Below are 25,000 nucleotides of genomic sequence, written 5' to 3' on the forward strand. Positions count from 1 at the left end.
TAATTCTGTTAATTTTCTTTGATATAAGCTGAATTCCATTGTTGGATTTTCTTTTTTTCTTTCTTTTTTGTTTGTCACTAGAAATTTAGCAAATGTCAAAATTGTTTTTACATTTAAAATTGAATAGAGCCAAATATTTTAAAGCAAGAAACAGTTTTTTAAAATTTTTCAAAGATAATTATCTACTTTTAGATATATTTCAAAAAAAAAAAAAACTTTACAATAATCACCTCACACTTGTTAAATAAACAATTTTAAATACGTCCTCTATCTCACTCCCAACAAATTTTAATTAAGGAAACTAAATTTAAAAGTACACATTTCATAGAGAATTTTTGAGTTTTTAAATGATTCCCAAGTGTAAAAAGCATTTTGTATATTTTCTTTTTTCTTTTTTCTATATTTTATTGTTTTTTCTTTTTAACTTTGCAGTGTGATAATGTTTGTGACCTCGTTACACAAAAAATGCAATGAAAATATTTTTGACACTTCACAAAATAAAGCAAAATATAACAGTTTTTGTGTGCTTTTGAAAACTTATCTTGTTTCCTCTATATGATCTGATGGGTTTGTGTGTGTGTGTGTGTGTGTGTGTATGTGTGTGTGTGTGTGTAAATGTGAGGAGCTAAGCAAGGGAGCCTCTATGTAGTTGCTCTGCTTGCTAGAAAGAGCAACCAAATCCTAGCATGTCACACCCTACTCTCTTAAATAATGGAAGGTGAGTTAGCTACAACTATGGTATGTTTTCAGTTTGTGTTATAGTGTTGGCTAAACGTTAACTTTATATATCATACCTTCCATTTTCACGTTAATTGTGAATAATATCAATCAGGACAAAGGTATGAATTTCTTTGTTTGAGTAAAAAAAAAATTACGTGGCATTATCACCAGTACCAGTATGATGTATATCCATATATATATATATACACACGCATTTAAACTATAAAGTGTGATTCAGTGTGACTTTTGCTGCTATTTCTTGCAGATCATGCACTCGCATAGAAAATCTCTTTTTCTCTCATTGGCTGCTATTTCTAGTGACAGATTCGACTCAACAGAGTTTTCTTTGTTGGTTGAACAGGATTGTGTAATGTTGCTAATGTGATAAAAAAAAAAAAGGAAAAACAGCAAAAAAAAAAAAAAAAGAACTAAAACAAAAACTCAATTCTTGTGAAGATGTTACCATAAATAAGTTTGGTTGGCAAAAAGCTGTTTGTGTGAGAATGGTTCAGATCGGATCTAAACCTTTACGAAGTTTTCTTAGGAATTTTCGAAGACACTGTATCGCTAACGAATTCTTTCAGCTCTGCAATTGTACTCTGTCTTCTTTGATAAAACCAGGAAATTTTGAATACCTCTATAATAAATTAAGTAGTATAGAGTAATGTCTGAAGCGAGGTATTCTATTGATCTTTTTTTCATTAGATGGTTTTGTGACATGCTGCAACAAGGACAACACAGAGAATAATGAATTTCACATTAAGATTAAAAGACAAACAAAAATAGAAGACAAGAGAATGAAAAGAGCTTTTGTAGAAATGTATTATTATTTTGTTTCCAAGTTGCACAGACTTTCAAAGTTACTCTGTGTGTGTGTGTGTAAGTGTATGTATATTAGTGTATGTATATTAGTGTGTGTATACATGTACACACACACAATTAAAGTCCCATATATACTAATATACACAAATAAATGTATTTTTTATTGGAGTTTAGAGAATACACTGTTGGCACTCTGAATTTTCTCCGTATCATCTCTGAATTATATATATGGGTGTATATATGTGTATATATGTATATATATTATATATATGTGTGTGCATGTGTGTGTGTGCATGTATGTATATGTATCATCATCATCGTTTAATGTCTGTTTTCCATGCTGGCATGGGTTGGACGGTTCGACTGGGAGTCTGGGAAGCCAGGAGGCTGCACCAGGCTCCAATCTGATCTGGCAGAGTTTCTACAGCTGGATGCCCTTCCTAATGCCAACCACTCCGAGAGTGTAGTGGGTGCTTTTTACGTGCCACCGGCACAGGGGTCGGAGGAGGTTGCTATTAAGATCCAGAAGAAACTTTGACAAGTACAGGAAAGCATCAACGTGTTGCTTTGGTCTTCCTGATGCCAACGGTAAAGTTCAGAAGAAATGGATTAGAGCACTTAGCCATAATCTTATTTTGATGTCTTCCTAACCAAACAAAGCTAATATATATCAGCAGATGAAATTCCTTGTTATTTAGTTTCATTTAATCTAAGATGCTTCGTGATGATGTTAATGGTGGTGGTGGTGGTGGTGACAATGGTTATCCTGATGGTGCTGTTGTTGTTATTGTTGTGATAGTCCTGGTGAAGGTATTGAGACAGGTTTTATTATTGTTATGGTGGTGGTGGTGGTGGTGGTGGTATTTACTCATAATGTTATTGTTATTGTTGTCGTGCTAGTGAACAGAGAGATTTAATTGTTGTCAGTGGTTGTTGTTGTTGGTGGTGGTGAAGGTGGTGGTTGTAGTTATTGTGGTAGTGTTGGAGAAAGTAAGCTGGGAGGTTTTATTGTGGCTATTCTGGTGGTGATGGTGTTGGAATGTCGCAGCTGATGTTCTTGTGAAACCATGGCCCAGCCCCGATTGAGCAACCCATGATCAAAGAGGCATTCTTGCCATGAACATGCTGTCTCTTTGGGTATTTAATAACCAGACTTCTTAGCAGTAAAATTTAGAGGGCAAAAGAGAAGCAAATGAGTTTCTGCTCATCGTTCATATGTATGAATGATTTGTACCAGTACAATCTTCATTTTATACTCTGTGTGTCTCCACTACCATTACACATCAAGCAGAACATATCTGCTTCATTTCTCTCGACTCTTTGCATATCCTTTGTAAATTCCATGTCCATTGAAAATTACTCTTCAGACTCAAATATCATCCAATCTGCCCTTCATCCTGCAAGAGAATCACTCTGTCTTTAACCCTGACCTTGCAGACAGCATCCCTGTGCATGGCTGACATAGCGTTCCATTAGCTCAAACAAACTTTTCATTTACACCAGTTTTCTAAACAAATATCAGACTACAGATTGTGGAAACCTGTCGATTAACAGGCTTCTGCACAGTTTCCATCAGTCAAATTTCACCCATGAGGTATTGGTGGACCTAAAGGTATGGCAGAAGACATTTACTCATAATGCTGTGCAGTGGGATCGATAATCTCTTGTGTGTTTGTTGGACTGTGAAGGAGATGATTCACACACACACACACACACACACACACACACACACAAACATGCATGCACATGAATGTATGTGTAAATAAAATATACAGTGTTTTCTTTTTTAATGTATTACACAATAGATACATATTACACACACACACACACACACACACATCTATTAAGCTACACTTCATTTATTTATTATTAATGTCTGAACACACATCAGATTACATAAACAGACACTGTGATTACATACAGACGCATAACCAAGTAACATTTGTGCAACCATTCAAGATTGCACAAACACACACTTATTTACACCAAAGTATACACACACACACACACACACACACACACACAGTTTTTCTCTCTCTTACGCATACACTTTCTTTCTCTCTCTCTCTCTCTCACAGATTACATACAGATACATAATCAAATTACACTCTCACACACATTTAAGATTACATAAATGCACACACACACGTTGTTCTCCTATGAAATGTGAACTATAGGCAACCACAATGTATGGGTGGTGCATCGTAATGGCTTCTTTAAGTTTCTTCATCTCTTTCATGTAAGAAACAATCTCTGCAAATCTCTCTCTCTCTCTTTCTCTTTCTCTCTCTCTCTCTCTCTCTCTCTCTCTCTCTCTCTTTCTCTCTCTCTCTCTCTCTCTCTTTCACTCTCTCTTTCTCTCTCTCTCTCTCTCTCTCTCTCTCTCTCTCTCTCTCTCTCTCTCTCTCTCTCAGACCCAGGTGCTGCTTCAGAACCACATTCTTAAGTATCTTTTAGACTGCACCAGAATATTATAGCTTCCATCCATCAACTGACCAACCCCTGATTCCACTGCCACCCCTGCCACCTCTACCACCACCACCACCACCACCACCACCACCGAAACCGCCACCCTGCCACCACCACCACCACTGCCGCCTCCGTCATCACCGCTACCACTACTACCACCAGTATTACTACCTACCACTACAACTTTGACATCAACAATGACAACGATGATGACCACCATCATAACCAACACCACCTCCTCCACCTTTCACCATTAACTCTCCCTCCACCACCACTACCAGCCTCCCCCTCATCATCATCATCATCTATGTCTCAACCAGCACCAGTATCAGTATTACTACAAGACAGCATCACCACCATGGTTACCATCACTATCATCAAATAGTCACCGACATGAACATCACAGCATCCACCACAGCCACCACCACCACCTCTTCATTGCTGCTGCCACCACCACTGTTGCTATTATCACCACCACCACCACCACCACCACCACTATCACCATCATTGTCCCTATCACTGCTATTAACATAACCACCCCTTGGTCACCACAATCCACCCCTAACCACTAGCACCACTGCCTCACCATCATCACTACTCCTACATACTACATTCACTACAGTCACCACCACCGCCGCCGCCGCCGCCGCCGCCGCCGCCGCCACATGATCACAACCTGGCTGGTGACCTCATTCATCACTTAGGTTAATAGTATTTAATTCTCAGTTTAGCCTGCAGTTTCTTAGATTAGGACTAAAGAAGGATTAACGTGTTTATTCCGATCATGAGAAGATCTCAGTCTCAAACAAGCCACCAAACCCCTACCACCTCCCCACCCACTTCATCCATCCATCCATTCACTCATTCACCCATCCCCCTACACTTCTCTGCCATATACCCAGATGAAAATAAGTCCTCTTCTCTACCATCTTCAAGAAGAAACATAATCATCATCGACATCATCATTTAATGTCCACATTCCATGCTGGCATGAGTTGGACAATTTGACAGAAGCTGGCAAGTGAGAGGACTTCCTCAAGCCCTGCCTTGGTATGGTCTCTATGACTGGGTACCCTCCAAATGTCAACCACTTTGCCTTTTTGCCTTTCTTCCTTTCGGGGCTGATAAAATAATGTCAGTTGAGTTCTGAGCTTCTTGGCATTGACTTGTCAAACCCCAACCAAATTTCAGGCTTTTTGCCCATAGCAGAAAGGGTTCTCTTTTATGCCCACCCACATAAAAGGGACTAGGGGCGGTGCCATGTAACAAACACTGGTGATGGTACGGTGGGGAAAAAGCACCTGGAAACCAAGCCAAAACAGACTATGGAACCTGTGCAGGGTCCCTAGCCTTGCCAGCCCCTGTCAAATCATCCGACCCATGCCAGCATTGAAAATGGATATTAAATTATTATTATAATTATTATTATTATTTATTATTATTCTTTTCCTGCTGTGTCCAGCAGCCAAACAATCCTGCTCACTTCCCATTACGGTAAGATTCCTTAATTTTGATAAGAAGATGGCATAGTTCTGCTGGTTATGGCCGAGGGAGAGGTTACTGGTTGGTTGTTGGAACCAAGGATGAAACAACCTCATTTGACATTTCTGAGGCTGTGCCAAGAGGTTCACCAAGAACAAAGGTCTCCATAGTCTGCTGATGCCTTTGCTGGGTTTTTCCTCCCCCTTTTAGCTTTTCCAACTCTTTTGAGAAGGAACTCCTGAAATATGTGTTGTAGAAGAATTTCTTTTCCAAAATATTAGACAATATTCATTGTCCTAAAACTGGCATAATTAAATTTTAATTAGTGTCCAACAAAGACCCTCAGTCCTCCCCCGTTTAATCTCTTTTCCTCCTACCCACCAAACAGTCTATACAGTCTTATACAGTAGACCCAAAAGTGCTACCTCCATAAAAGCACCACCAAGGGTAGAATGCACCCCTTACTCTTCCCTCCAGCTATGCTACTGATTGTAATCTTGTTCCGTTATCTGAACATGCCTAATTCATCTGCCTGGGGTGGTCTGCGTGGCTTCCTTCTCCATTCTTACACAGCTTTTCATCATCATCATCATCATCATCATCAGCACCACCACAATTCCCATCAAAACCATTGGCATCCTCCCATCATCATCATCATCATCATAAAGCCATTTATACCTTGTCATTGTCGTTTGTCTGTGTTGTGGGATACGGACTGAGACTTGCATTCTTTTTGATTGGGAGTCAAGCGCGATTTCAGAGATAGCTGACTGTTATTTCTAGGAGACTAAATGACCACATTGAGACATCTTGAGTTGTGCATAATGGCAGACGGCAGGAAGTGCTTTGGAAAGTAATCTCCATTAAGAATACATACCATTGATGTCTAAATGTGCAGACATCTTTAACAACTGCAAACATTGAAGGGAGAAAAGGAGAGAAAAAATGAATAGTCATTCACACACACACACACACACACACACACACAAATACACATATATCTCTGTATATACATGTATGTAAGCATAATTATAATTGCCGATGTCCAGTGCAATGATACACACACACACACACATGCAGACAAACCTGCATACACTGAGTTATGCACTAAGCAGAAACATAATTAAAAATACAATAAAAGGCAAGTTAATTAAAGTTATAATACTGGAAGAAATAAACAAAAAAAAAAGAGGGAAAAAATAAAAAAGAAGTGCAACAAATCATGAAAATCATAAAATAAACAACAACATGAAAAATGTAAAAATTTAGTGAAAAATTCAATTATAGATAATTTGATCAGTAAAATTTAAATTGTCAGATATATATGTATATATATGTGTGTGTGTGTATATATATATATATATATATATATCGTCATCATATATATATATATATATATATATGTATGTATGTGTACATATGCAATGTATATATGTATGTGTACATATATATATATGTATGTATTCATGTGTGTGTGTGTGTGTGCAGATGCGTGTGTGTGTGTGCGTTCCTGCTAAATTCCTTCACTGACTTTGACATGTTTAACACAATTTATTCAGTGCAGACATAAACCAATTTTCAATGACTTGATGTCAGTCTGTTTTCTAAAGCAAAAAGCTTTTAAATCTATTCAAATTGTGAAAATTTGTTTTAAAAAAAGAAGCAGAACAAAACAGGAAGAAACAACAAAAGAAATAAAAATGTGATTTATTGTTTTTTTTATTTAGTATATTTTCTTCAATTATTTTTGTCTTTCCTGTCTTAACTTTATTTCAGCTTTATTTTAAATTTTTTCTTTTTTTTTTGCAATAATTTGTTAAAACATGGAAATATGGGGAAAAAGTAAAGAAAAAATGAAATAGATAGAACGAAAGCAAAGGATAAAGAGTTTTCAGAATCTTAATTTTTTAATTATGGAATGAATTTTAAGATAGAAAAGGAGAAACATCATCATTGCTAAACTTAATCTTGTTGCAAACAAAGATTTCTTTCTTTCGTACACCACAAATCTTCATTTGAGTATTATTTTTACTGTGTGTAATTATTTAATATGAAAATACCTGAAAGTCTTAGCTGGTGAAGTAATTAAGATGTTGACAGATGGTAGGATAGATAGACAGGCAGATAGACAGGCAGATAGATAGATAGATGGATAGATAGATAGATAGATAGATAGATAGATAGATAGATAGATAGATATATAAACTGTTTGATAGATAGATAGATAGACTGAGAGATAGACTGAGAGATGAGAAGATGCAGAATGGCAGACAGGCAGCTGTTGTATGATAGATTGACAGATGTCTATATACAATGACAGATTGGATTGACTGACAAGGCAGGCACAGAATCACAGAATAGATACAGAAATATTGAAAGAAAGAGAGCGAAAGACTGACAGAGAGACAAACAGATAGAGAGATGGACAGACGGACGGACAGACAGATAAGTTCATAGGAAGATAGATAGACAGATATAAAAATATAGAAAGAAAGACAGGAACAGAACAATAGATAGGCATCGAAATAAAATGGATAATACTTTATCTATATTCTTGCTACAAAATGACAGATGGACAAATAAATATATTTAGCTAACTAAGTAAAATAACAGTTAGACAAATTCTGCTCAGGGTGTCTTGATTTTTGTCATTCCTAGTTTAGACAAAATACCAGTCAAATATTGAGGCTAATCTAACAGTTCCCTTTCCCTCAAATTTTGGGCCTTGTGCCAATAAGACACCCAAATGGCTAGTCATCATGGTTTTTTTTTTTACTGGGCACACTTACCTAAGGTGCCCAGCAAACTTCTTAACCACAATAATAATAAGAAGAATGAGGAGTGACTCTAACTCTAATATTGTATCGTTTCACTTCTGTTTCAGTGTGAAGCCCCCAGTGAAAGATCCACCAAAAAGCAATCCAAGTAAGCGCCATCGGGAAAGACTGAATGCCGAATTGGATCATCTTGCAAGCCTATTGCCGTTTGAACAGAGCGTGATCTCAAAACTTGATAAACTTTCCATCCTCCGCTTGGCAGTTAGTTATCTGCGGATCAAAAGCTATTTTCAAGGTAATTCCCTTTCGATATTCAGTTTGAATTTTCTAGAAAGAAAAAAATTGGGAAACTTTTGTCTTGTATTTTTTTTTTTCCTATCAAGAAAAGTTAAAGAGAGATTCTTATTCACTGTTTTTTGTGCAACAAGGAAAAAAAAATGACTGGTTAAACAAATATATAAAACAAAATGAAAAAAAAAAAGAAAACTATAAAATATTAATTCTTCTTTAAAAGGACTTTATTTTTCAGTGTGGTATCATTTTTGTGTGATTTCTTTGATTTCTTTTTAATTAGATTTGGTCTTGTGATGTTCAATGAAATAATATGTAAAAAAATATATAGAAAATTATATGATGTATCTCTTTCTACAAAAGAATCGTAGGATATTATTATTATTTATTAAATATAGATTTATCCTTTTATCCAGTAACTTTTATCATTTCCTCTATTTTTTTTCAACCAGTTAATATTAATCATTTTATCTTTTTTCATTTTATAACAAAACTCATGCACTTTTTATAATAACAGGGAGTATTATGAGACTGTTTTTCTTAGCAAGTCAAACAGCCATGAAGAAGCTCTCTTCACAGTTCATTGATTTATCTGTATCCCCCACAGCACACCCCTAAAACACTGTCCTAAGAACATAATCCTTCCTATTCTGCACCGACTGGTATCATGAATAACCTCGTTAGCTTCAAATACCGTATCTCTGGTCGCAAGCTGTGATGTAAAGCAGCAGAAACTGTTGTGTCCTGATTGAAAGTACATTATACTCACCTGAGTTGTGGTTATCACAAGAACAAGTTCGCATATACACACAAAAAAGTAGACAGCAGAAAAAGTGCAGCAAAGCCATATTGGCATCCTGTTATACAACGCATCATTATTATCATCCTCATCATTTAAACATTCACGCTTGCATGGGTCAAGTGAAGTTTAATCAGATGGATTTCTATGACTGGATTCCTTCCCTGATTCCAAACAAAGTCACATTTCTTTATGGCTCAACATGCTTTCACAGAATATTGGCAGTGAATGACACTGCCTGTATGACAGTGACACTCATTTACGACTATCACATGATATCAAGAGAAGGTACCACACTGCAGGACTGAACCCAAAACCCCTTGGTTGGGAAACAAGTTTCTTAACTACAATATGTTGGTCATACCTGTCCCCATAGTGCCTGTATAGTCTAAGAATTTCTATATGACCAACATCTATCATTTGCAATTAAAACTAATAAGAAAAATGTCAGTAATAGGAACGTTCTTCTACACAGATTTTTATCTGCAGACAAATAATTATGATGATGATGATGATGATGATGATGATGATGACGTTGATGACAAGAACCAAACTAAGAACGTAGACAATCAACAGACTAAAAGATACATAATGGTTATTAATTTCATCTTGATAAGTCACTGTTCATTTCTTAAGGAATTTCTTTGGAGAAAGAAGCATAATTGTCAGTGTGTATGTGTGTTGGTAACTGTGTGTGTGTGTGTGTGTCTGTTGGTGTGTGTGTTGGTGAGTGTGTGTGTGTATGTTGGTGTTGTGTGGGTGTGTATGAGAGAGTGTGTTGGTGTTGATATGGCTGTGTGTGTGTGTGTGTGTGTGTGTGTGTGTCAGTGTGTCACTATATTTTTAAAAAAAAGGCAAAGAATTGTAAAGCGAAAGTGAGAGACTTAATGGTTGCGTCTCCTTCGATGATATTATTTTATCCAATTTATATTTGATTTGATGAGTTTATTAATAAAGTTACACAGACACAACACATAGGCAAGACTATAGATAGATATACAAACATATGTACAGGCACACACATACACACACACACACTTGTGCATGCAAGCATGCAAATGTATTTGTGTATGTGTATGCACACATGTATGTTTGCTTGTGCATGTTTGTTTAGAATTAGACGTGTGTGTGTGTGTGTGTGTGTGTGTTGGAGTCAGTGGCTTTGGCAATTGATTTCAATGAAAGCAGATTTCATTCTGAACAGGGAAAGTAAATGAGTGAAATTATATCGTTTGTATGTCTACAGGGAGGTCATACTAAATTACTAAATGAATTGTGGTGTGTGTGTGTGTGTGTGTGAGAGAGAGAGAGAAGGAGAGAAGATAAAGTGTATGAGAGAGAGAGAGAGAGACAGAGATGGAGGATATACAGAGAATATGAGATAGATAGATAGATAGATAGATAGATAGATAGATGCATACATACATAGGGAAAGAAAGAGAGAGATAGAAAGGCTTATAGAAAGACAGAAAGAAGAAGGTAAATAAGAGAAAGTGTATGAGAGAGAGAGAGAGAAAGTTAGAAGTAAATACAGAAAATGTGAGAGATAGAAATACATAGAGAGAGAAAGATAGAAAGAAAGAAGAAAATGTGAGAGGGAGTAAGGAGAAAATACAGAGAATGAGAGGAATTGAAAATACAGAGAGAGAGAGAAAGAGAGTAGAATTGATGTTCCTCTCTCTTTCTCTCTCTGATGTGGAATGGTAAATTACAGTGCCTTAGTGACCAGAACAGAAGTCACAGACAGTGATGTTACGAGCAGTGTTGTCTGAAGTGGAGAAAATTCAGCAGAGAGCAGTGGGAATTGGAGGAAACTGAAGTGCTGCCGTGGTTTATAGAAAATGGTTAATGCAGTCAACAAGCAACAATAATTCTTCCTAGCATTAGACACAAAGCCAAAATTTGAGGGAAGGGGCTAGTCGGTACCATCAACTGCAGTACTTGACTGGTATTTTGTTTTATGGACCTCAAAGGGATAAAAAGCAAAATTGATTCCAGTCATACTTGATCTCAGAATCTAAAGTTCCTCAACAAACATCACAGAGTTTCTGTCAATCTTCAGCTGTCTTGGACCACATTCTTCTAAATAAGGGTGAATACGGAGTGTGCTACAAAATTAATAGGAAGACAAGGGACATTAATTTCATATATATATATCTATATCTATCTCTGTTTTTCTATACATATGAGTGTGTGTGTGTGTGTGTGTGTGTGTGTATATATATATATATATATATATATATATATATATATATATATAGATAGATAGATAGATAGATATCATTTATTCAGAATCAGAAGGATAGCACCTTCTACAAGACTTGATAGCTAAAAGCTATCTACTCACCATTCCAAATGCTGCCAACAGCAGGTCCCCTGTCAAAGACCCCTTGGGGCAGGGTGGTGATGCTTCACTGATCAACAGATTATGTCAAACACACATAAGGCATACATATTAGTGATGGATGGTACTGTTGTTGTTGTCACCTGTTGATCTACCTGAGGTTGTGCTTCACTAATTAAACCTCCAATTTTTCTCTCATATCAAAACACATCAATTTTTTTATTTCTTATTTAATTATTTAAAAACTTTACAGAATTTTCATTTTTTTCTTCTTTCCATTACTTAAAGTCTTATTGTGGTTTCCCCCCAGATTAGATCTCATTGAGCTGGCCCCCACCCATGAAAATACTTTTCCTTTTTTTCACCTTTTACTTGTTTTAGTCATTGGACTTTGGCCATGCTGGAGCACCATCCTAAGGGATTTAATCAAGCAAATCGATCTCAGGACTTTAAGCTTGCCTCTTACACTATCAGTTTCTTTTGCCAAACCGCTGAGTTACAGGAATGTAAACAAACCAACACCGATTGTCAAACAATGATGGGGAATAAAACACAAACTGAAAGACATACACATTCTCATACATGTATACATACATGCATGCATACACACACACACACATCCATGACAAGCATCCATTCACAAGGCTTTGGTCAGCCTGGGATTAGAGTAGAAGATACTTGCCCAAGGCGCAAGTCCACCCCACCCACCTATCCACACCTGTGTCTATGTTGTTGTTGTTGTTGTTGTGGCTGTTTATTTTCTTTCTTCTTTTTAAGAACCGCATCGTACAGGAATTCAATGATGCAATATGTTCTCTTTGTAAAATAATGAAGATTCAGTTGCTATTTCTAGCGATCGAATGTCCACGTAAATCGAGCCCCTACACACAGGTAAATTCCACACACGTCCCATATAGAGAGATTTCTTCTGAGTGAGTCAGTTGTGAGGCTCCTTCATGAAGTCTTCTCTCTTCCTCTCTTCCTCGCTTCATCCCACAAACACCTTTGCCATCGGCTAATTTCAATCACAACCCAGCTTTCTTGTGAAAGAGGTTGCTTGAATATCTTGCAGTTGTTAGTATATTCTGTTGACAGTATATACCACAGTATATCTAAGACTACATTACTTAATGTGTCCTTTCCTTATTTATAACTACTCGGTGTAAATTAAAGGAGGTTTGGCTACTATTTCTGCCAGTTTGGGTGGTCATCTGGAGAACATTTGTTTCGTTTCTAAAGCTTGATGTTTTTTTTGTCTTTTGTTTTTTTATAACTGAAGAAAATACGAACTTTATTCTTTTTCTTTTTTCTTTCTTTCTTTCTTTGTCTTCCTTTGAATCTCCAATTTCGAGAGAGGATCTCTTTTACTTTCCCTGGTTTGGTTTCTTGCTTTCTCCGATTCTTTCTTTCCTTCTCTTCTGCCTCAACCTTCTCATCAATGGGGATGATGACCACCACCACCACCATCACCACCACCGCCACCACCACTATCACAATGATTATCAATGATGGCAAAGACAAACTCCACCATCACCAAAATCACCACCACCACCATCCCAAACATGACCATCATGATGACGATGATTACTACCACCATCCCTACCAAAGCCCTCATCGTCATACCACCACCACCACCACCACTGGCCACAAATCTTGCTGATAATAATTATTACAACCATTGTAAATTTGCAATTTCTTTGACATTCTTTCATCTTTCAAGACAGTTGAAGTTGGCCATTTTCTTTCCTTTCTTCCTTTCTTTCTTTCTTCCTTCCTTTTTTCCTTTCTTCCTTCCTTTCTTTCTCCAGTTCTTTCTCTTTTCCCTTCTCCTTTGTTCTTTCTCTCTCTCTCTCTCTTCCTTTCATTATTTCTTCCATTTTTCCCATTTTCTCTCCCTCTTCTTTTTCTTCTTCTTCTTCTTCACTTATCTCTTCTTTTCTCTCCTCCCTCCTCTTCCCCTCCACCCCCACCACCACTCTCACCTCCATTCTCCTTTTGTTTCTCTTGTGCTTAAACTGTATTTATTCTCCAGTGAAACTTGAGTGCAGTTTCGTTGCCAGAATAGAAAGAACCCTGTCTTGCCTGGTATTAAAGTCTTTTCATTGATTCTCCAGAACCATTTTCCTGTTTGTTTGTGTTGCTGAATCAGTTGTTAATTGGCTGTGAAAGTCTCTGCGGGATCGCATTTCATCAACAGGTTCGAAGCTTTGCCGTTTCCTCGGCAGAGGACGGCGGGAGATCTTTTTTCGCACTTCTGCAATCTCTTTGGCTGCCACAGCAAGGAACACACATAACTACACACACATGCATACATACATACACATGTATGCATACATACATACATACACATGTACATACATATATATATATATATATATATATATATACACACACACACACATACGTACATTCAAATAAAGATGCCACCCTTATGAGCAACCAAAGAATCAAAACCAGTATAGTAGTAATAGTGGTAGTGGTAGTAGTAGTAGTAGGAGTAGTAGTAGTAGTAGTAGTAGATTTCTTACGTAAAAGAGAAGTAAAAAGGAAGCCAACAGAATCAAATTCAACTCTGAAAACCACCACCAATACCACCACCATGGTCAATATGACTAGTACCACACACACACACACGCACACACACACACACACACTCACATACTCACACACATACACACACGCAAACACACACACACTCACACACATATGTAAAAAGATGAAATTTTATCTATTATGCTCCATGACTTGTTCCGGCGAAAGGTTTGACTGCAGCTCAAGGGTGAAGTTAAATTATCGAACAAGTAATTATCCCTGGGTGCCATGTTGGCATATGGCTGTGTGATTATGATTGGAAGTTCCTTTTAAATCAACGCTATGGTCTCTGGTTCAATTCTGCAGCATGGCACCACGGCAAACGACTTTCTTCTTTTAGTGACGTGAATTGACCAAAGATGTAGCGACTGGAATTCATTTGATAGAAATTGCATAAAAACCTGCTAAATATCTCCATGAGATTCCATTTGAGATTGTATATATGTGTGTATATATGTGTATATACTGAAGGTGTATGACCTGATGATTTGGGTGTTGCACTCACAACTGCAAGGTTGTGGTTTCAATTCCCAGACCAGCAATCCGTTAAGCAAAACACTTCATTTCATATGGCTCCATTTCATTCAGTTGTAAACCCTGTGAAGAAATGGAGTCCCCTTAAGGGCTAAAGTTGTGATCTTGATCACTTAAATGTCATGAGTCAGGTAATTGACCCTATGAAATTCTAGGACCTGAGACCCAGTAATGTAAATAGAGGGGTTGATGATGATGATGATGATGTTGATATCTATATATGTCTGTGCAAGTGTATTAATGTATGTCTCTATTCTAAGTATGTTACTCTAAAAGATCCTTTTAGCCAATCCCATCATACATGCAAGTTGATTCCAACTGGTTTTACCGCAGTCAGGAGTTGCTGTTTAACAACCTGTTATAAATTTTGAACTCTCTTAATCACTGAGGATTTATTTCCTTCTCTCATGTTTAGAAAGCATTTCCCTTTATATTGATACAGAAACACCTAACGATTCTTTTTATAAGAAATCTTGCTTGATGGCTCCTTTAACTGGAATCGGTGCAACAAAAACACCATCAAGCTTAAAATCTCAGTCAAAACGGACTCTGTTTGTTTTGACTCTACTTTTAGGTTTGAGTCACATTTTCAATAAACATCATGTTGCTATTCTTGGAATTGCTTTAGAAACATAATCTTAAAGAAACACACACACACAAATGTGTGTACGTATGACTGTGCATATTTATGAATGTATGTATGTGTGCATATAACAAGTTGTATCGTGTAATGCTATTAGATAAAGAAAATGTATTATATATACATATATATATATATATATATATATATATATATATATATATATATATATATATATATATACAGATATATATATACTTTGTGCAACAAAAGCAATGTTAGATACATAGACATACACACACACACACATATATATAGATATAAATATTTAGTATAGATAGATAGATACATACAAGGTGCAAGAGAGAGAGAGATAATAGAATGATGAAGGAAAAGTGGAAATAATCTCACAGACAGCCAAGAAATATTAAGGTTAGAACAAAATGGACGTGCGTGTGACAACATTATTTCTACATGCAGTTAGAGATTCATTATTATACACACACACATATATACAGAGAGATGCATATACATACACAATTACATATTTATATATACATACATATGTACACATACATAAATATGTACACAAGTACTAACATACATACATGTGTAATTATATGCATACACATGTGTATGCCTATGTCTGTACGCATGCATATATATACATACACACACACACGCATAACTACAGAGCTACTGACACTCATACATACACACACATTTTCGTCAGAAAATCTTTTAATCCAATAATAGTTAGCAATGAAATCTTTAGACATCCCAGCCCATTCCTGATCAATCCCATTGCAATAAAACCCTGTTCCATCCCACCAACGCACCCACACACACACACACACACACGCACACACGCATTAACTCCTTCCATTTCTCTTTCTTCTTCCTCTACATCCTCTAACCACCCTCATCACCGTCTTCCCCTCACAAGCCACCCAAGCAACGACGACGGGAGGGAGAAGACCTCCAAAAATCTCCCCTTTACACAGTTTGTCATATGACCTATTAAGACATGTTGAAATGTTTATTGAAAAAAGAAAGAAAAGAAGAAGAAAAAAGAAAGGAAAAGTGACGAGGAGGGGGAAGGAAAATAATTGTTACTTTATTTTCTTTTGTAAAAATAATAATTGCTTTATGATGATGATGATGATGATTATGATTATGATATTGTTTTCTCTCTTAAAATGACATTATTGTCCCTAGCCCTAAGCCTAACCCTTCTCCCCTCCTTCTCTTCTTGTTCTTCTTCCTATCCTCCTCCTCCTCTTCCTCCACCACCACCTCCCCTTCTTCTTCTTCTTCTTCTTCTTCTTCTTCCATTGTTATTATTATTATTGTTGGTTTCACCATTTTTATTCCATGGAAACCCTCTGCTGTTCTCTGTATTTCTCGTCTTAATTTTCTCTCCCAAAGTCTTCGGCTGACAGTCTTGGAGCCTTGGATGGTTGTGGACCAAGAAAAGAAACCATTATGATAGAGTTGCACTCATTCTTTCAGATTTGTAATGAAAATGGGGGGTGGAGGTGGGATAATGAAAATATATACATATATGCATACATATATACATTTATGGTTAAGACGTTTTGTTTTCCTGTCTTTCTCCCTTTCTTTTCTCTCTCTCTCTCTCTCTCTTTCTTGGCTTGTTTCTTTTTTTTTTCTTTTCTTTTTATAATTTTCTTTTAAATACAGTCCTGTTTCTTTGCCAGGTGAGATTATCCATCTTAATATGATTCATAAGGTCAGCAGCCCTCCATCACTTCCACCCATCCCCCCCCCCCCATGCTTCCAATGTGCCCAACACCCCTCTAAGCTGCAACAGCAAAAGTAGCAGCAATGGTTGCGGTGGAAGAGGGTGGAAGAGGGGGGGGGGGAGACAAGGAAACAATAACCACAATGATGCTGCTGCTGGTGTTTACGATGACATTCTGTGGTGTCTGCATTTGGTAGTTGTAATAGTTGTGTTAATGAATTAATGATTAACCATAAGCTTTATGATGTTGTGTGTGTGTAGTAATAATAGTATTAGCGTGCGTGTGTGCGTGTGCGTGTGTGCGTGTGTGTGTGTGTGTGTGTGTGTGTGTGTGCGTGTGCTCACCTACACACAGGGTGTCTGTCTGTAAATTACTTTCACAATTTGAACAATTCGGGGTAACATGGTAATTAAGAATAACTCTGCAGAGTTCATTAGAAAATAAAAGAGAAACAATTTAAAAGTTATGAAAATTCTTTCTTTCTAAGTTTGGCACAATGCCAGCCATTTTAGGGGGGAAGGGGGTTAGTCAATTACATTGACCCCCAGTACTTCACTGGTCCTTATTCCATTGACCTCAAAAGAATGAAGGGCAAAGTGAGCTTCAGTGGTGTTTGCACTCGGAACACAAAGAACCACAAGAAATAAGAATTGCTGCTAAGCATTTTCTCAGAATTACTAATGGGTCTCTCGGGCAATCACTAACAATAATAATGATAATAATAATATGTGAAAGGCTGAGTCTCCTATTTGAGACTTCAGTAGAAACTACTGGGGGCTGATTTCCCTCACTTGAGTTCCCCCCGCCATATCCCCACCCAGTATCCTCTCTCAACCACCACCACCACCACCACCACCACTAAGCTCCCTCCCTCCCTCTCTCTTTCTCTCCGTTATGCCTGGTTGCTGGTTGCTGACCATACACGAAACTGATGAAAGATGATGAGACAGCTTACATAGGCAAAGCCATGTAAACCCAGGACCCCCCCCCCCCCATTCACCGTTTCCAGCCAGCCACCTAACCGGACAGCTATTCCTTGATGTTCCTACCGTCTCCCCACCACCACCACCACCACCGCCGCCGCCGCCGTCACTGATGCCAAAGACTGGCAGATTTATCACCAAACAACAACCCAAACTGGTAGACTTCCTTTCTGCTTCATTTATTCCTCCATTAGTTATCAGGGCGTTTAGCCTGCTGCCATTAGCGCAAGGACCAGTTTGGTTTGTTGTTAGGAGCTTTCTAAAAAAGAAAAACAAAGACACGTCCATTGTTTGTTCCGTGTTCATTGGTCTGTGTGCATGTATCATGCACACTCCCCGTCCTGTCTTGTTGCTGCTGCCTGATCGTGATGACGATGAAGATGGTGGTGATAGATGATAGTGATGAGGGTGATGATGATGGTAATGGTGGTGGTGGCAGTGATAGTGATGATGGTTATAATGATGATGATGATGATGATGATGATTTCAGTACTTTTGTCTTTTATGATGTCCTTTCACCACACACACATACGACAGGCTTCCACACAGTTTCCACCTACTATATTCACTCACAAGCCCGTGATCAGCCTGGGATTACTGTAGAAAACACTTGCCTATGATGATGATGATGATGATTAGATTTGACACTGAATTATGATCAGATTATTGCATCATGAGAGCACAAGGAGAGAAGTCATCATCATCATCATCATCATCATCATCATCATCATCATCATTCAACGTCTGCCTTCCATGCAGGCATGGGTTTGACAGACACTGGCCAGGCAGGAGCCTACTCCCTCTGTAATGTCATTGACATTAGAAAGGGCATCTGGCCATGGAGACCAGGCCAAAGCACAGTATGGGACCCAGTGCAGCCCCTGGGTTCCTGTCAGTTCCTGTCAAGCCATCCAACCCATGCCAGCATAGAAAGTGAATGTTAAATGATGATGATGATGATGATGAGGAGGAGGAGGAGGAGGAGGAGGAGGAGGAGGCTATGTATGTATATATATATATATATAGATAGATAGATAGTGAAAGAGAGAGAGAGAGAGAGAGAGAGAGAGAGAGAGAGAGAGAGAGAGAGAGAGAGAGAACTGTGTAGTAGAGAGATAGACAAGTAAGTAGGTGAGTTGGAAAAAGAAAAAAGAGAAAGAGGAAGGTGAGAGGGAGAGGAATAGGGAGGAAAAGATGCTGTTTCAGGTTGAGATGCTGTAGTGGTTGTGGAGGTGGGGGGGGGTGAGTGTAAGAAGAGAGAGAGAGAGAGAGAGAGAGAGAGAGAGAGAGAGAGAGAGGAGAGAGAGATAAGGTGGGGGAACAGAGCAAAGAGTGGAAAAGGCAAAAAGCTGGCCTTTGATAGGGTAAAAGCCCAGCAGAAAAGACAAAAAGAAGGTTGTCAGTGACAGGAACGAATGGACAAAACCCTAATTACAAGATATCCGATACTTTGGGCTCCCTTTCTACTTGATTTTCTCTGAAATCCCTAATCTGCTGAAATACCCTCCTATTTTGCAGAACTTGTACAAAACAAGCCATCGATACTCTGTAATTATTCCTAATCTCACAACTACGGCCACTAAGTCTCCAGTCCAGCACATTCCTCTCTTCTACCTCTCTCACTGCCTCTCTCTCTCTCTCTCTCTCTCTCTCTCCATCCTCCAACCATCCCTCTGCCAACACTTACGTCCTCTCTCTCTCTCTCTCTCTCTCTCTCTCTCTCTCATATATTTTCCCTCACTGTCAGTCACTCTCTCCCTCTCTTTCTCTTATTCTAATAATTTTTCTTTGGTTTTCTTTTGTATTAGGTTCTTATAAGTCTCTCTTTATTATCTTTCTATATTCGTAATATATTTATTTCAATATATTTATTTCAATATATATATATATATACACACACACACACACACACACACATGTTCACCACTCTTTTGCATGATATATATATGCTATGGCGAGTGGGCGAGTGTGTGTGTGTGTGTGTGTACTATTATAATTAAAGTACTGAAACAGTATGTTTGTAGCTAGGTTTTTACAATGAACAAATAGATACTTAGCTACAAAGCTAATTGTTCATCTTATTAATTGCATAATTTATGAACGTAAACATGTGCAGACGCTGGTAAAGTTTACAATTTCTTAATCTGTTCCAGATAAAGTCATTCTTTGAGATGTGAGAAAAATTATTTTCCGTCCATAATCCAGGATCAAAACGAAATTTTTCTCTAATTCCTAAATGCGGTCTTTGTCAAAACTTCAAAAAAAAACAATCCGCACCATTGCTATTCTCCTTGGATTCGGTTTCTTCTTAGCCACACACACACACACACACACACGCACACACACACACATACACACACACACACACACACACACACAATTATTTCTGTCTCTTAATCTCTGTGTTTATACATAAATGCATGTGTGTATTTATGTATAACTCATTCATGTAGAGTCCTTATAGTTTTCTCTCCCTTTCCCTCCACCTCCTCCTACACCATCATTCTCATCAACAACAATAGCAGCCATTTGCATCTGACACCCTGCTGATACCCAATCTGTATGTATATATATATATTTATTTATGTATGTATGTATGTATGTATATAACATGCACATACACGTGTGTGTGTGTGTTGGGGGGGGCACCTTCATTAACAGCACCCACATCTAAGGAAGCATAAAATGTTACCTGCCTTCATCTTATTGTTGTCTTGGACATTATGTTATTGTCATATTGTCTGTCATCGTCATCACCACCATCACCACCCACTCCTCCTCCTGCCATCATCATCCTCTTAATGGCTTCTACCATCACTTGTAACCCACATCACAAGCACCATCATCATAATCATCATCATCATAGTCATCATCATCATGGTCATCATCATCAGTTCTTCAGTCAAAGCTACATCCATCAAAATGCTAAGCCAACAGTGAAGCCAAGAAACCTCTAGATGGTCACTGAATATGCTAGAAATAGCAGCCAAATTTTCACCAAATCACACCTGGCATTTTAAACAATGAAGGAACACATTGAAGAATGTAGCCTTAGGCATGTATTTCTGAGAAGATGGGATTGTCATGATAGGATTGTCTTCGATAAAAGGTTTGCTTGATCAAAGTTGATCTGAGGTTAAACAACATCATCAGAATTGCCTCACTTCCTCTTCCACCTCCTTCTCTCTTTCCTTTCCTGACTCCCCCTCTTCTTCCTCCTTCACATCATCATCATCATCATGACAACCACCATCAACTTCGTCCTTATCAACACAATCATCATCTTGTTCCCGTCATCATCATCATTACCACAACCATAATCATCATTATTATCACCATCATCACCCACATTGTCATCATTATCATCATCGACCAGATGTTTTAACATCTGTTTTTCCATGCTGTCATGCATCGGACATGCCTGCTGTACAACATACTGCCAATTATGCGATTCTTTTGTCACCTCTTTTTGTGAGGTCCATCATTGTGGAATCTGATCTGATCAGATGACATCTCTCAAGCATTTCTCTTCTATGGGTATCCACCATTGACAGCACATGTCACTTTGTCACTCAGCCCTCATCGTCCATTCAAATTACATGTTCATACCAGCACAGCCCTTGTCTTTCTTACTCTGATATTCTTCTCTCACCTCATTTCTGATCTGCCCTTCATGCAGGTTGGTGGCAGGCATAGCCATGTGTCTTACAGATCTATTTCACAATCACAGTGTTCTGGAGTCAATCCCCAAGACACAGTAAATGTAGGAAAATGCCTCCTCTTTTTGATGTGTAGTGGCTTGGACGTTGGTTTCATGATCCTTACACCTCGGTTTCAATTCTAGATGCAGACAGCTTATTGTATCTTTCGGTCAAGGAGCTGTACTTCTTGCCACTTCAATCATACATTACCAAAAGATCTCAAATGCAGAGGAACAAGTTATACAGTTGACTGCATCGATGCCAGTAAAGGGGAAATAAGCATCAAAGATGCTTTGCCCTACACAGAAACTGCCAAAGCTATTCAGAGATGTTTGCAAGCCCTTCTTCTGAATCCATTGCAACATCAAAAACCTTTCCAGATCATTAGTAGAGCCTTCTTAGAAGCATTTTAGGCCCCAGGGGCAGATGAATGCAATGGGCTTGAATGTATTTGTTATCTATGGCAAGCTACAGCATACATAGATCAGAATTGGGTCCTTAGACCTGTTGGACCCCTGGGTGACTGCCCTGTATGCTCATGCCTTACAGCAGCTCTAACCATCAGCACGTATTATAGGGCTTCACCCCTTAGCCCATATGATCAGCCTGAGTGGAGCAACAAGGGCTGAATTAGTGTCCATCTCTTTGAAGGGCTCCACTTGGTGCCTCTTGTCACCCACAGCCACTTTGAGCTGCATTCAGCTGCCATGCTTGTCTCTTTGGTGACTCTCTTCCATTTCATATGGCTTCTGCCCAGTCAGCAGGAAATGATATCACATGCTATCAAATAGGCACAAAGATGTAGTGAGTTTTTTAGTCAATGTCAGCAGTTAACCCCTGGAGCTTATTGTATGGAACCTTGAGGGACGAAAGGCAAAGCTGAATGCTATGGGATGTGAACTAAGAATGCATAGGTCATAACTAAACCCAGCAGGGTATCGTGTCCATGATTTCACTAATTTTGTTATCAGCTATGAATAAAATGATGAAGATGATGATGATGATGATAATTTTACCTCTTTTACAGATTGTAATTGTTATTGTTGTTATTCGCTTACTTTGGTCAGCTTTGCTTGAACATATCTATTGTGTACAATGATAGGACAGAGGTGGTGTGGGTCTGCAGAGGAAACTGCTGCTGCTGCTGCTAAAAGACAAGCCTAACAGTTAAAAAACAATGCAATGATAAAAGTGACTAATTATAAACCAACGCTGCATATCTCTTATCCCATTCTCGATAGAGATATCTTTTGCCATGCATTAGTGAACTGATCGAAATCATCATGTCCTCATCACAAATTGATATTTTATTCCAAGGGAATGACGATAAATATAGAAAGTATTAATTGAAGCTGCAGAATGACAACTACCACCAGCTCTACATCAACCTTGACTGAGCTGCTCTTCTTTGGACTAATTAATGGAGTTGTTGTGCCCTTCTCGTTAAAACTGAACGAGGCTGACGAGACCGAAAATGTTTGGAATATAAGTCTTTGCATTGAAGTCAATCTCACAACTGTTGTTGTTTTACGTCAGATTAACCCAAATCAAACAGATTTGGGATTAAAGGAATGTCACAGTCTTTTTTTTTTTTTAGAAGTACGGCCAAGAATACATAATTCCATATGTTCTTCCATTTTAAAGCTTTTAGGTTGTGATTTCAGATTTGACTCCTATTTTTAGAAGGGTGAACAATTTTATGGGGCGGGGGAGGGGGTCCCTAATGAAACCACATTATGTCTATTGCTGGTTTCAATACAGTGCGCAAATGTAGAGTTGGTTTGCCCAGAACACACAAGTTGGATACAAACCTACATTTGCATTACCCTATATATGTTGTGTATGTGTGAATGTGTCCACACACACACACACACACACGCGCGCAGTGAAGTTAGTGATTTTTTAATAAGTTGATAGGCTGTGGGGAGAAGGGAGATCTGGCATTTCAGGACTGCCCCTTTGTCTGTGAGAGGGGGCAAAAAATTCCTTTCTTAGAAATGTCAGTAACCCCTTCTCTCCATGGCATAGAAACTTATCCAAATTCCCAAACTTTAGTCTATAATTTTCGCTGATGCAACCCCAACCACACCAGCTTCTTGGGACAGTTTTTTTTTTTTTTTTTATATTTACCATACATGCATGTATATGTGAATATATACATGCATTCAGACACACACACACACAGATATACACATATATATATACATACTTGCACAACATATATACATGCAGATATTTATATGTGCACTTCTCATACGTACAAGCCTTAACATTATAATTATAGAATAGTCTGCGAGTATTCTATAACAAGTCTCGATAATGAATATTTCAGTTGCAGGATCAACTGAGCATCTTCCTCTTTCAAATATTCTGTCAGAAAGTATTACAGACAGACATACATGCATACACGTACACTGAAAGTAATCTCCAGGTAGAATCAACATAACGCAGGATGTAACAAGGTGAGCCCATTGAATTACTGGTACACTCTTTGATATATTTTCCATCTTACTAATTTCACTCAGTAATGTTAACACACACACACACACACACGCGCGCGCGCGCGCCTTTCTACTTGATACTTTCATGCATACATAACAGAGAAAGTGAATGTTAAACAATGATGCATGCTTGTTCATAATTCCAATGATACACAAATTCATGAGACTACAAATCAATAAAGACAGACGGAATGCTGTGATATTCATGCCTCTCCCATGGATCATGGCATTGATAATAGCATGAAATATACCCAATCAGGATTCCAGCTTGATGGCCATACATTTGCCCCTACCTCACTCTTCATCCCTGACTCTTTCTCCTCCTATATATATGTGTATGTATATGTATATGTTTGTATGTGTGTATTTACTGGAAGTTAAGGCTTCGATCAAAGTTTAGTGTTTCCTCTCTCCACCAGGGAAAGCGGAAAGACAAAACTCTGAGTGGAGAGGCAAGGAAGGATTCTGCTTTCCCCTTATAGGATTAAACAGATGTGTGTGTGTGTGCATGTGCATTTGTGTGTGTGTGTATGTGTATATATATTGATAGAAATGTTTATAGATGTGTGTATATATGTATATATATATATATATATATATATATATATATATATATATATATATATGCATATATATATA

At 38.0% G+C, this 25,000-nt stretch overlaps 1 protein-coding gene across 1 annotated transcript in view; it reads left to right on the forward strand.

Annotated features, from left to right (window-relative positions):
- LOC106867292 (uncharacterized) overlaps positions 1-25,000 on the forward strand; it is a 277,845-nt gene that overhangs the window by 112,323 nt on the left and 140,522 nt on the right. Inside the window, exon 2 of the mRNA XM_052975386.2 lies at positions 8,378-8,565. Coding sequence (XP_052831346.1) covers positions 8,378-8,565 — 188 coding nt within the window. The remainder of the gene's footprint in view (positions 1-8,377; positions 8,566-25,000) is intronic.

This window comes from Octopus bimaculoides, chromosome 21 (genome assembly GCF_046866305.1).
Source record: "Octopus bimaculoides isolate indiv1 chromosome 21, ASM4686630v1, whole genome shotgun sequence".
In the NCBI taxonomy this organism is placed as follows: domain Eukaryota; kingdom Metazoa; phylum Mollusca; class Cephalopoda; order Octopoda; family Octopodidae; genus Octopus; species Octopus bimaculoides.